This window comes from Saimiri boliviensis, chromosome 14 (assembly GCF_048565385.1).
Source record: "Saimiri boliviensis isolate mSaiBol1 chromosome 14, mSaiBol1.pri, whole genome shotgun sequence".
Taxonomy (NCBI): Eukaryota; Metazoa; Chordata; class Mammalia; order Primates; family Cebidae; genus Saimiri; species Saimiri boliviensis.
In genome coordinates this window covers 30,107,677-30,120,376 of record NC_133462.1, presented here as the reverse complement: position 1 = coordinate 30,120,376, position 12,700 = coordinate 30,107,677, and the positions used below count along the sequence as shown (strand labels likewise).

The following is a 12,700-nucleotide window of genomic DNA, read 5'->3' as shown; positions in this document are numbered from 1 at the left end:
GTCATTCAGGAGCCCATCTCCTTTCACTGGGGGCTCTGGGGCCTCTGCCCTTCATATCCACTAGCGAGTGGGGAAGCGGAACATCGAACCCTCTAGCAGGGCTTAGCATTTGTTCCTACACCCCCAATCTACTCGCGCAACTCCTGGCCCTATTTGGGGCAGGGGCACCCCCTGCCCAATTGGGGGCACACATGCTGAATGCTTCAGTCATCTGTCCCTGGTGCCACCGAGTGACCTGGGGGCGGAGCAGCTGCCTAGCTCGGGGCTGGACCCTGGGGGTCCTGGTTGGGGTGGTCTGAACATGAAGAATCCAGGCTGAAGGCAAGTGGGGGATGGTGTCAAGTGCTCCGGACGTCTCAGGGGGACGGAAGGGAGGATGGGATCAGATCCCAGCTCCACCAGGGCCACCAAGCCAGCTGGGGTGTCGGGGGGAGGACAGGGTGACTGATTTATTTGTTATGCTTTGAAAATCTACCTACTTCCTGGCTGGCTGGTAACTGGCCCTTGCCCTTGGTCCTCTGAGAGATCCAGCTACCGAAAGGTTCACCCTACACCTCATCAAAGCCCGGGCTGCCCTGGGATCCTCCAGGGGGGAGGCTGAGGCTTCCGAAAGCCAGGCCGGGCAGGGCTCCAGTGACGCTGTCCCCTCCATCCCCCCTCCCAGCGGTCTCTCTGTGCTGATCCGCGTGCGCCTGGAGCTGCGGCGGCACCAGCGCGCCGGCCACACGGTCCCGCGCATCTTTCAGGCGGTGGTGCAGCGGCAGCCCGAGCGCCTGGCACTGGTGGACGCCGGGACCGGCGAGTGCTGGACTTTCGCGCAGCTGGACGCCTACTCCAATGCGGTGGCCAACCTCTTCCTCCAGCTGGGCTTTGTGCCGGGTGACGTGGTGGCCGTTTTCCTGGAGGGCCGGCCCGAGTTCGTGGGGCTGTGGCTGGGCCTGGCCAAGGCGGGCGTGGAGGCCGCACTGCTCAACGTGAACCTGCGGCGCGAACCCCTGGCCTTCTGTCTGGGCACCTCGGGCGCCAAGGCCCTCATCTTTGGTGGAGAAATGGCAGCGGGTGAGGCCAGGCGCGGGCATCAGGTGGGCGGGGACCTGGGGCATCCCCCGGGCGGGCAGAGAGATGCTGCGCCCCAGGCCTCGGAAGGCGGCCGCCCTGGACGTGGCCATGAGGTGCACGGTCTGGGTATGCCCCGAGCAGGGAGTTGGTGCATCCCAGGGTTTGGGAGGGGGTCTGTCTGGCGGTGACTATAACCCATGTGTTGGGGACCACAGCGGTGGCCGAAGTGAGCGGGCATCTGGGGAAAAGTTTGATCAAGTTCTGCTCCGGAAACGTGGGGCCTGAGGGCGTCTTGCCGGACACCCACCTCCTGGACCTGATGCTGAAGGAGGCCTCCACTGCCCCTTTGGCACAGATCCCCAGCAAGGGCATGGACGGTGAGTCAAGGGTGGGACCCTTCCATGCCTGCCCTATTCCCCGTTCCCTACCCGCAAGGCCCCGCCCCCAACTCCCAGGCCGAGCCCACCCCAGCTACTAGGCCACGCCCCAAATCCCAGGCCCCACCCCCAACACCTGTATCTCTTGCAGATCGTCTTTTCTACATCTACACGTCGGGGACCACGGGGCTGCCCAAGGCTGCCATCGTCGTGCACAGCAGGTGAGGGGCCCACGGGCATAGCGTTTTCAACAGCTGAGAGTGACCCAGGCTGTCTTGCCAGCCCAATCTGCCCCTCAGCTCCTGTGGGGTCAGTGGGCATCTCCACCTTGCCATGGGGACAGAGAGGGCAGCCCATGTTTCCTGAGCACTTACTCTGTGTCCAGAACAGGGCTAAGCCCTCCACGTGTACACTCATTGCAACCCTAAGGGCTTGGGGCTGGATGAGGGCATCACACCCATTTTCACACCCACAGCCATCTTGGGACCTGGTTGCCCTGTGCCCAGTACTCTGGGGCACCTCTCATTACCCCACCTGTTCACCGCATCCAGCCCATCAGCAAAACCCATCTTCTCCATCTGTCTACTGTTTTCCATGCCCCCCACCTGGACCTGTGCCAGCCCCCTCCTCAAGCTCCTCCTGCTCACCCAACTCTCCTGCCACTCGAGATGGCCCAGCTCCTGCCAGCAGCCACAGGAGGGCTGAAAATCCTAAATCAGACCTGCCCTGCCCCAGACCTCCCTGCACTTACCTTGACCCTCGGAATAAAACCCTCCTTCGGCCCAGGCGCGGTGGCTCATGCCTGTAATCCCAGCACTTTGGGAGGCTGAGGCAGGCAGATCTCTTGACTTCAGAAGTTGGAGACCAGCCTGGCCATTATGGTGAAATCCCGTCTCTACTAAAAATACAAAAAATAGCCGGATGTGGTGGTGCATGCCTGTAATTCCAGTTACTCATGAGGCAGGAGAATTACTTGAACCCAGAGGCGGAGGTTGTAGTGAGCTGAGATCGCGCCACTGCACTCCAGTTTGGGTGACACAGTAAGACTCCTTCTCAAAACAAAAAACAAAACAAAAAAAACCCCTCTCTTAGTTGGCGTGGCCTCTACTACTACTGATGTCATTTTCCTCCCCTTCACCCCTCGCTCACTCCTCCTCAGCTCCTCAAACTTCCTCAAACCCATACATTCCTTCTAGCCTCAGGGCCCTTCCATGCTCTGTGCCTGGGCATTCTCCCGTAGCTCGCCCTACAGCTCTTTCTTGCTAGGTCTCAGATCAGGCTTCACCCTCCCAGACAGGATCCCCCAACGCCCCGGGGCTGCGTCACCATCAGCGCCTCTGCCCCTTGACCCGACTATATCCCTCGTAACACCTAACACCACCACCAATTGTTCGTTGCGGGTTTTCTTCCTGCCAGCTTGTGAACCCAGTTGTGCTGGCTCTGCCTGGGTCCACACCCAGCATGCTTCTTCGTGCCCATGCCCTGGGGGATTTTGGTCCTAGCCCCTGCCCTCCCGGCTCCACCTCCCCGCCCCCCGCAGGTACTACCGCATCGCAGCCTTCGGCCACCACGCCTACTGCATGCAGGCGGCTGACGTGCTCTATGACTGCCTGCCCCTGTACCACTCCGCAGGTACTACGGGGCAGCCTGGGTAGGGAATGGTGGGTGGGGGCGGGGGACCCCTCACCGAGGCCACCCTCTGCAGGGAACATCATAGGTGTGGGACAGTGTCTCATCTATGGGCTGACAGTCGTCCTCCGCAAGAAATTCTCGGCCAGCAGCTTCTGGGACGACTGCGTCAAGTACAACTGCACGGTCAGGCCCCGCCCCTCCCAGCCAGGCCCCACCTCCTCCCAGTCAGGCTCCACCTCCTCCTGGTGAGGCCCCGCCCCCTCCAGCAAGGCCCCACCTCCTCCTGGTCAGGCCCCGCCCTCTCCCAGCCTGGCCCCGCCCCCGACCAGGCTCTACTTCCTTACGTGCGCCCTCGGTCCACCTGCTGGCGTGATCATCTCTGGGCGTTGGGGGAAGGAATGGCTGTCCAGGATGGGGACAGAGATGGCAGTGTTTCCTTCGTGCTTGCTCTGTGTCCAGACGAGGGTCTAACCTTCCATCTGTAAACTCAATGCAACCCTTATAACTGCTTGGTGGATGGACAAGGGTATCACACCCATTTTGCAGATGAGGAAACTGAGGCTTATAATGTGACGATGATTGGGCCCAGGGTGCCTGAGCTCCTTAAGGCAATGCCTTCCCTTTGCCTCCTGCCCCGTGGGTCTTCCCTGCTGTTGACTGTAGGGAATTGAGACCAGTGGGTACCCTGGGGTGGGAAGAGCTACACGAGGCTGGGGCTTCCAGGTGAGGAATGCGTGAGGCGGAGGTGGAGGCATCTGCTGTCTCGGAGAGGAGAGCAGGTGGAGGTTAAGAACAGGGATTCTCCTTTCCCCTCCATGGTGAGAGGAAACCAGGCTGAGGGTTTCCGTGCTGTAAGAGGGGATACAGGAAATACAGGTGGGAGGTACAGGAAACAGGTGTGGAGCCCGCAGGAAGTAGCAAGGCTGGCTGAGTAAGGATTGGGGGAGAGATCGCGCCACTGCACTCCAGCCTGGGTGACACAGCAAGACTCCCTCTCAAAAATAAGGGACTGTGGCAAGTTGGCAGATGCAGATTGGACAGATGCTGCCCAGAGAGGTCCGGCCACCTACCTGGGCAGGTCACACAGCTGAGCAGGGATGGGGGGCTCTGGGCTGAGCATCCTGGGGTACACCACAAGGTCCACAGCTGTGCTTGGCTCCACTTTTGAGGAGTTTTGGTTCTGCTTGGAAGGTCTTGGGAAAGTTACTAATCTGCATGTTGAAATACAAAAGCATCTTTTAATTTTATTTATTATTATTTTTGAGACAGAGTTTTGCTGTTGTTGCTTAGGCTGGAGTGCAGTGGTGTGATCTTGGCTCACTGCAACCTTCGCCACCCAGGTTCAAGCTATTCTCCTGCCTCAGCCTCCCAAGTAGCTGGGATCACAGGCAGGCACCACGCCTGGTTAGTTTTATATCGTTACTAGAGATGGAGTTTCTCCATGTTGGTCAGGCTGGTTTCGAACTCCTGACCTCAGGTGATCCATCCGCCTCAGCCTCCCAAAGTGCTGGGATTACAGGTGTGAGCCACCACCCCCAGCCTATTTATTATTATTATTTTTTGAGACAGGATCTCACTCGGTCACCCAGGCTGTAGTACAGTGGCCTTACGACTGACTGCAGCTTCAGCCTCCTGGGCTCAAACGATTCTCCAGCGTCTGCCTCCCAAGTGTCTGGGACTACAGGTGTGCACCACCATGCCCAGCTCATTTTTTTTTTTTTTTTTTTTTTTTTGTAGAGATGGGGTTTCGCCATGTTGCCCAGGCTGGTCTCAAACTCGTGGGTTCAAGCGATCCACCCACCTCGGTCTCCAAAAGTGCTGGGATTACAGGAGTGAGCCACTGCACCCAGTCCAAACGTATCTTTAAAAAAAAAAAAATTATAGAGGGTAGCAAATACACATAAATGTGAACAGAAAAGCATAGAGAGTTCTGGTGCATCCCTCAGCTGGACCAGGGGCGATTAGATATCCTGCCCTTCCCTCAGCTCCTTTCCACAGCCTTCACTAGGCAGTGGCATAGAGCATCCCTGAGATAGCTTCGTGTTTCCTGTGTAGCCGTTTCAGTCTAACCTTTGAAGGATGAGGACTTGTTCCAAATTCTAATGAAATTCATATAAATTAGCCATATTAAAGTGAATAATTGGGCTGGGCGTGATGGCTCATGCCTATAATCCCAGCACTTTGGGAGGCTGAGGCGGGCAGATCACTTGAGGTCAGGAGTTTGAGACCAGCCTGGCCAACATGGTGAAACCCTGTCTCTACTAAAAATACAAAAAACTAGCCTGGCGTGGTGGCGGGCGCCTGTAATCTCAGCTACTCGGGAGGCTGAAGTGGGAGAATCGCTTAAACCCGGGTGGCGGCGGTTGCAGTGAGCTGAGATGGTGCCACTGCAATCCAGTCTGGGCGACAGAGTGAGATGCCATCTCAAAAAATAAAAAGTGAATAATTTGGTGGCATTCACAACGTACAATCACCAGATCTATCTAGATCCAGAACATTCTCCCGCTCCCCAGAGGAAACCCCATCCCTACGTGCTCCCCCTTTCCCTACCCGCAGCCCCTGGCAACCAGTTATCTGCTTCCTGTCGCTATGATTTGCCTGTTCTGAACATTTCAGATCAATGGAGTCAGAAACTGTAGCCTTTTGTGTCTAGTAAGGATTGTTTTTAAGTGACAGTGATTTCTCAGTGTTGTCAGCAATCTGGGCAGTGGCTCAATCCTGTCTCACGATGTCAAAAATGTGTTTTTTATTTCCACAATTAAAAAAAAATACACAGCCAGCATTATGATTGGTTGATGTGTCTTATAAGAATTCTTGGCTGAGCGCGATAGCTCATGCCTGTAATCCCAGCACTTTGGAAAGCCAAGGCAGGAGGATCACTTGAGCCCAGGAATTGGAGACTGGCCTGGGTAGCATAGTGAGACCCTCATCTCTAAAAAAAACTTAAAAACTACCTGGATGTGGTGGTTTCTGCCTGTAGTCCCAGCTGCTTGGGAGGCTGAGGTGGGAGGGCTGCTTGAGTGTTTCCTCGCTGGGCTTCAGTGCCTTCATTCCAAACTCAGCTCAGAGTGTGGCAGTGGTGTCTGCTCAGCACATTGGTTTAATCATCAGCTATTTAGTCAGTGCCTTCTCAGGAAGCCCACCCAGAGATGAGAACACAAAGGCACCATGGGGCGCCTGGCAGGTGACCCCAGGAAGCCCTTGCCAGGCTGGAGAATGTGTGGCAGGGAGGGAGGATGTCCTGCTTCTCCAGGGCTCAGCTGGGGCACAGGGAATGCCTCTCAGTGAAGTCTGAGCTGAGACTGAAGAGTCCCAGCAGACGCATCTGGGGAAAACTGCTTCAGGCAAGAGGCGTAGCATGTGCAGACCCTGAGGGGCAAGAGTTTTCCGGGGAGATGGAGGGAGAGGCGGGCGCGAGGGTGGCAGGGCCAGAGCCAGCTGGCCACAGGCAGAAATGTGGGCTTCATCCTGTGCACGACTGGGAAGCCCCAGCACATCTGCAGCTGTTAGGATCCATCCGGTGGGTAATCCCTGGCATGCAACTGTTGTATTCCCACTCCGGGGCCAGGATGCCTGGGTTCAAATCATTCTGCCGCTTCCCAGCTCTGTGATCCCCTTCCAGTTCCTTATCTGTGACTCAGGGTTTCTCCATCTGTAAAGTTGGGTGTGAAGCCCGCCTGGAGATGAGAACGCAAAGGCACCGTGGGGCACCTGGCGGATGACCCCAGGAAGCCCTTTGCGGGGCTGGAGAATGTGTGGCAGGGAGGGAGGATGTCCTGTAGGGGGAGCCAATGAGCAGGCGGCTCCGTCGGCACCTGGGGCTCAGTGTAGATGCAGCGCAGACTAGCCTGTGCACCCGGGAGTGGTCGGCCCAGGGGTGAGGCTCTGGCCAGCCCAGGCTCAGCCAGGGGGCTCTGCAGGACAGCAGGCTCCAGGCCGAGGGTTGCCCTGCGGGGTGTCAGCTCTCCTGCTAGTCCTGCCCTGTGTGCCTGCTGAGGCAAAGCCTCGGATGTGGTATCTCCAGGAAGCTGCCTGGGGGAAAGGAAGGACCATGAACGGACTGGGTGGGGAGGCACTGGGGGAGCCGCGGGGGGCGGGTAGAAGACACTGTCTGCATCTGCTTGGATACAAGTTGCATCCGTCTAGGCACAAGTAGATCACGCCTGAAATCTCACACTTTGGGAGGCTAAGGCAGGAGGATTGCTTGAGGCCAGGAGTTCAAGACCAGCCTGGGCAACAGAGCGAGATCCCCCATCTCCATAAACAAATCTGTAGTTTCTGCTACTTGGGAGGCTGAGTCTGGAAGATCACTTGATCATGGCTGCAGTGAGCCATGATCAGGCCACTGCACTCCAGCCTGGGTGACACAGGGGACTCCAGCTGAAAAAAAAATAATAATTAAAGCTGCATCCTAGACCTTTGCAAGAGACTGATCAAGTCCTAGGAGTCAATGTGGACCCTAATAGAGTGTGGACGATTCTGCAGCTATCATCATCCTTAGGCTATTTCGCTCATAGGATTAGCTCCCTGGATGGGGCAATCTCGGGGTCTCTCCTCTGGCTAGGACCCCCCATCACCTGCCGGGCCCATCGCCCACTTCTCCAACCCCCTCAGGTGGTTCAGTACATTGGGGAGATCTGCCGCTACCTGCTGAAGCAGCCGGTGCGCGAGGCGGAGAGGCGACACCGCGTGCGCCTGGCGGTGGGGAACGGTCTGCGTCCCGCCATCTGGGAGGAGTTCACTCAGCGCTTCGGCGTGCGCCAGATCGGGGAGTTCTACGGCGCCACGGAGTGCAACTGCAGCATTGCCAACATGGATGGCAAGGTGCGCGCCTGGAGGGCCCCGGGGAGGTCTCGGAGTTCAGGGAAGACCACTGCCTCCTCTTCCCGGGGCCCCTGGGATCCACAAAACAGCCTCGACTGGTGGAAGGCTCCGCCAAGGGCGCGCACAGGGTGGGGCCTAAGGCGAATTCCTGGGACCCCGGGTGCACCAGCAGAGAGTCAGTGCAGGGCACGCAGGGACAATCCTCCAGCCTGCACAGTGTGACTGCGGTCTTTCAGTCAGGAGAGTTGCAGGCCAGGTGCGGCTGTGTGCCCTGGCAGGAGCCTCAGCCTTTCTGAGCCGCAGTTTCTGCGTGTGGCGATCAGCAAAGATAATAGGGCTCTGGGTACCGTGCTGTTACTCTTTTTTGTTGTTGTTGTTGTTTGAGACAGAATCCTGCTGTTGCCCAGGCTGGAGTGTGCGTGATCCTAGCTCACTGTAGCCTTCAGCTCCTGAGCTCAAGCAATCCTCCTGCTTCAGCCTCCTAAGTAGCAGCACAGAGACGTTCGTGGTTGGCAACTACTTACTGTATTAATGAGTGCCATCCTGTGCTGGCATGAATCTCCCTCTCCTTTCCCAAGCCTCCTCCATCCAAGACCAAGAACAGATCAAAATAATGAGCATAAAGCAAGTGTCGACTGGCCTTGGTGGCTCACACCTGTAATCCTAACAAATGGGGAGGCGGAAGCAGGAGGATCACCTGAGCCCAGGAGTTGGGGACCAGCGTAGGCAATGTAGTGAGACCCCCTTCTCTATAAAATATAGAAAATTAGCCAGGCATGGTGGTGGGTGCCTGTAGTCACTGCTACTAAGGAGGCTGAGGCGGGAGGATCACTTGAGCTTACGAGATGGAGGCTGCAGTGAGTTATGATTATACCACTGGATTGTAGTCTGGGCAACAGAGTGAGACTCTGTCTCTCTAAAAAGGAAATAAAGCAGCAAGTGCCATGGGAGCTGGGTCCCCAGTGCCAAGAACAACGCTCCTTCCTCACTGTGCTTGGTGTTGGATGGCCATCCCCCGCCACCCCGGGCACTTTTGCTCACTGTAGCTCAGATTGCTGCATAGGAAACACACCAGGCCGGGCGCGGTGGCTCACGCCTGTGATCCCAACACTTTGGGAGGCCGAGGCGGGTGGATCACGAGGTCAAGAGATCGAGACCATTCTGGTCAACGTGGTGAAACCGCGTCTCTACTAAAAATACAAAAAATTAGCTGGGCATGGTGGCGCGTGCCTGTAATCCCAGCTACTCCGGAGGCTGAGGCAGGAGAATTGCCTGAACCCGGGAGGCAGAGGTTGCGATGAGCCGAGATCGCGCCATTGCACTCCAGCCTGGGTAACAAGAGCGAAACTCCGTCTCAAGAAAAAAAAAAAAAAATAGTAATAATTTAAAAAACCAAAAAATTTAGCTGGGCTTGGTGGCATGTGCCCTTAATCCCAGACTCAGGAGGCTGAGGCATGAGAACCACTTAAACCTGGGAGGCAGAGGTTGCAGTGAGCTGAGATTGCGCCACTGCACTCCAGCCTAGGCGACAAAAAAAAAAAAAGAGAGAGGAAAAAAGAAAGAAACACACTGGACAGGGTGTGGTGGCTCAAACATGTTGGCCGTGCATGTCTGTTCATAGAACCATGCCAAGCAGGGCAGCGGGCAGCAGGGGAATCTGCAGGGTCTCACGTAGTGTAGGGTCACCATGGCGTCCACTTCCTGCCAGCATGGAGGCTTTTGTGGGCCAGGAAGTGGTCGCCAGCTGCAGGTCTTCCCTGGACAGCATGCAGGCCGGGAAGGTGAGAGGAAGGGCCCTGCTTCTGCAGGTCAGCCAAGGTCACAGAGCTGAGCGCCACACTGGAGGTGCTACTGCAAGCCCCGGGGCAAGGCAGGCAAAGTGTTAGTGCGAAGGACCTGGCGTACCCCGGCTCCTTCCAACTCAGTTCGCCCGGCCCCAGGTCGGCTCCTGTGGTTTCAACAGCCGCATCCTGCCCCACGTGTACCCCATCCGGTTGGTGAAGGTCAATGAGGACACGATGGAGCTGTTGCGGGATACCCGGGGCCTCTGCATCCCCTGCCAGGCCGGTGAGCACGGCCCCCATGTGGTCCCCTCCGGGAGCTGGGGTCCCCACGCTCTGCCTGCCTGGCGCAGCCTGAGTGTGGCCTCCTCCCCAGGGGAGCCCGGCCTCCTCGTGGGTCAGATCAACCAGCAGGACCCGCTGCGCCGCTTCGATGGCTATGTCAGCGAGAGCGCGACCAGCAAGAAGATCGCCCACAGCGTCTTCAGCAAGGGCGACAGCGTCTATCTCTCAGGTGTGCGGCCCGCTAGGCCCTGGTGACTGGCTGTGAGGATGGGGATCCGCCACCCATCTGCCCCTCTCCCCTCCGCCAGGTGACGTGCTGGTGATGGATGAGCTGGGCTACATGTACTTCCGGGACCGCAGCGGGGATACCTTCCGCTGGCGAGGGGAGAACGTCTCCACCACCGAGGTGGAGGGTGTCCTGAGCCGCCTGCTGGGCCAGACAGACGTGGCCGTCTATGGGGTGGCTGTTCCAGGCAAGCTGGGGTTGCAGGGGGTGGTCCTGAGGGAGCTCAGCCAAAAGGGGCTTGGAGGTACAGGTGCCCTTGGGCAGTGCACAACCTAGACAGCTGCTCATGGCAGCCCAGGAAGCAGCACTGGATCTGGAGTCAGTTCACCTGGGTGATGTTGAGCGTCAGTTTTGTCATCCAGAAAATAGGATCAAGAAAGCCGTCCCGTCTAAGGGCTTCAACGAGCCAAGTAGGAGCTCCGTAAAGTGTGTGCTGCTTCCATAAACGACATCCCAGGCGGGGAGAGACTGGAGATCAGAGACCAAGGGCTACTGCCTGACAGTGGATTGAGTCCTGCTGGTGGGGAGGCGGAGGGGTGGGGCGTCCTCACTGAGCCTCTGCTTCCAGGAGTGGAGGGTAAGGCAGGGATGGCGGCCATCGCGGATCCCCAGAGCCTGCTGGACCCCAATGCGATGTACCAGGAGCTGCAGAAGGTGCTGGCGCCCTATGCCCGGCCCATGTTCCTGCGCCTCCTGCCCCAGGTGGACACCACAGGTGCAAGTCCCCTCACCCCCAACCGCTCTCTTCATCAGCGTGTCTGCTGATTCGTGTCTTGGTCCATTTCCTCTTGCTATAAAAGAATACTTGGCTGGGCGCTGTGGCTCACGCCTATAATCCCAGCACTTTGGGAGGCAGAGGTGGGTGGATCACCTGAGGTCAGGAGTTCGAGACCAGCCTGATCAACATCGTGAAATCGCATCCCCTTAAACTCCTGGGCTCAAGGGGCCCTTGTACCTCGGCCTCCCAAAGTGCTGAGATTATAGGCATGAGCAATTATCGTGCCCGGCCCCCATAAAACTTTATAAAAACAGGTGGAGGGCCAAATTTGGCCCACAGGATGGAAGGTGCTAAACTCTGATCCACTGTGTAACAGACACAGCCCTGCCTGTCACGTGGGGAATACACACATGACCAGGCAGGGTGCACACTGTTTCTTGCTCTGGTGAGGAGTGGTCAGGGAGGCCTCCCTGGAGGAGGGGGCATGACGCCAGGATCTGACAGAGAAGGGGGAATCAACCAGGCAAAATGGAGAATATTCCAGCCCAGGGACAGCCTGTGTAGAGGCCCAGAGGTGCAGGAGAGACGTTCCCCAAGACTACCTGCTCAGCCCTTACCTGCCCCCACCCCCACTACAGGCACCTTCAAGATCCAGAAGACGAGGCTGCAGCGAGAGGGCTTTGACCCACGCCAGACCTCGGACCGGCTCTTCTTCCTGGACCTGAAGCAGGGCCACTACCTGCCCTTGAACGAGGCGGTCTACACTCGCATCTGCTCGGGCACTTTCTCCCTCTGAAGCTCCTCCCCTGCTGGCCAGAAACTCCAGGCCTGGTGGGAGAGGCCGGCTTGAGCCAGACAGCCCAGCCCAGCCCAGGGGTGGCGGCCTCCTGCGCAGCCACCTGGCTGAGCTGTACCCGGCGGGCCCGTCCTGGACTGAGAAACTGGAACCTGGGGTGAAGCCATGCCTCTCCGCTGCATTGGCACTCCTGCGTCTGTCCCCTCTTCCTGCCTTTCGGCCTCTGGCTCCTTCCATCCCTGTCCCTGTCTGGCCTTAACTCTTCCCTCTTTTTCTTTTTTTTTTTGAGACAGTCTCGCTCTGTCGCCTGGCTGAAGTGCAATGGTGGGATCTTGGCTCACTGCGACCTCCGCCGCAGCCTCCAGAGTAGCTGGGATGACACCCGCCACCACGACCAGCTAATTTTTGTAGTGCGCCGCCGCGCCCGGCTTTCCTCTTTTTCCTCTCCTCTCTCCCTCCTCTTCTCTCCTGCTGAGTGGAACGTGTGTGCGGGGAGCTGCGTCTCGCGCAGGGCCCATCTGCTCTCGGGGCTCGAACCGCGGGGCCCTGGACTCGGACTGGGGCCTCCCACCTCCCTCCCGGCTGTGCCTTACGGAGCCCCGCCCAGGCCTCCCGCAGCGGCTGGCTTCCAGATGCCACAGCCCCGTGTGAGTTCCAAGCAGGCCTCCGCCCTCCCTGCTGAACGGAGGAGCTGGGGCCCCAGGGGCCAGCTGGACACGTCGCCCAGGCCAGGCCAGGCCAATTGCCTTTTGCACTTCCCCGTTCCTGGCGCCTTTCCCCAGCCCCACCTTCCCCTCCCGATGCCCTGAAAGCTTCCGGAATTGACTGTGACTGCTTGAATGTCGCCACTGCCAGCCCCTGCCTCGATGTCCCCATTTAGCCATCTCCATGGGCTCCTGCTGGAGGGCCCTGAACCCTGCACTGCGTGGCTGCCCAGATGGC

The 12,700-nt window shown here is 58.1% G+C and overlaps 1 protein-coding gene across 3 annotated transcripts in view; it reads left to right on the top strand.

The window, feature by feature from the left end:
- The window catches only part of SLC27A1 (solute carrier family 27 member 1), a 28,017-nt gene extending 16,168 nt beyond the window's left edge, over window positions 1-11,849 (top strand). For 2 of the 3 annotated variants that reach the window (XM_010330136.3, XM_074384419.1), the window contains exons 3-13: window positions 665-1,059; window positions 1,275-1,436; window positions 1,588-1,657; window positions 2,977-3,068; window positions 3,142-3,251; window positions 7,683-7,892; window positions 9,833-9,959; window positions 10,050-10,187; window positions 10,267-10,431; window positions 10,813-10,959; window positions 11,601-11,849. In XM_010330136.3, coding sequence (XP_010328438.1) covers window positions 665-1,059; window positions 1,275-1,436; window positions 1,588-1,657; window positions 2,977-3,068; window positions 3,142-3,251; window positions 7,683-7,892; window positions 9,833-9,959; window positions 10,050-10,187; window positions 10,267-10,431; window positions 10,813-10,959; window positions 11,601-11,758 — 1,774 coding nt within the window. In that variant the 3' untranslated portion in view covers window positions 11,759-11,849. The remainder of the gene's footprint in view (window positions 1-664; window positions 1,060-1,274; window positions 1,437-1,587; window positions 1,658-2,976; window positions 3,069-3,141; window positions 3,252-7,682; window positions 7,893-9,832; window positions 9,960-10,049; window positions 10,188-10,266; window positions 10,432-10,812; window positions 10,960-11,600) is intronic. The other variant, XM_074384420.1, reaches the window with a different exon arrangement.
- The last annotated feature ends 851 nt before the right edge of the window (window positions 11,850-12,700 follow it).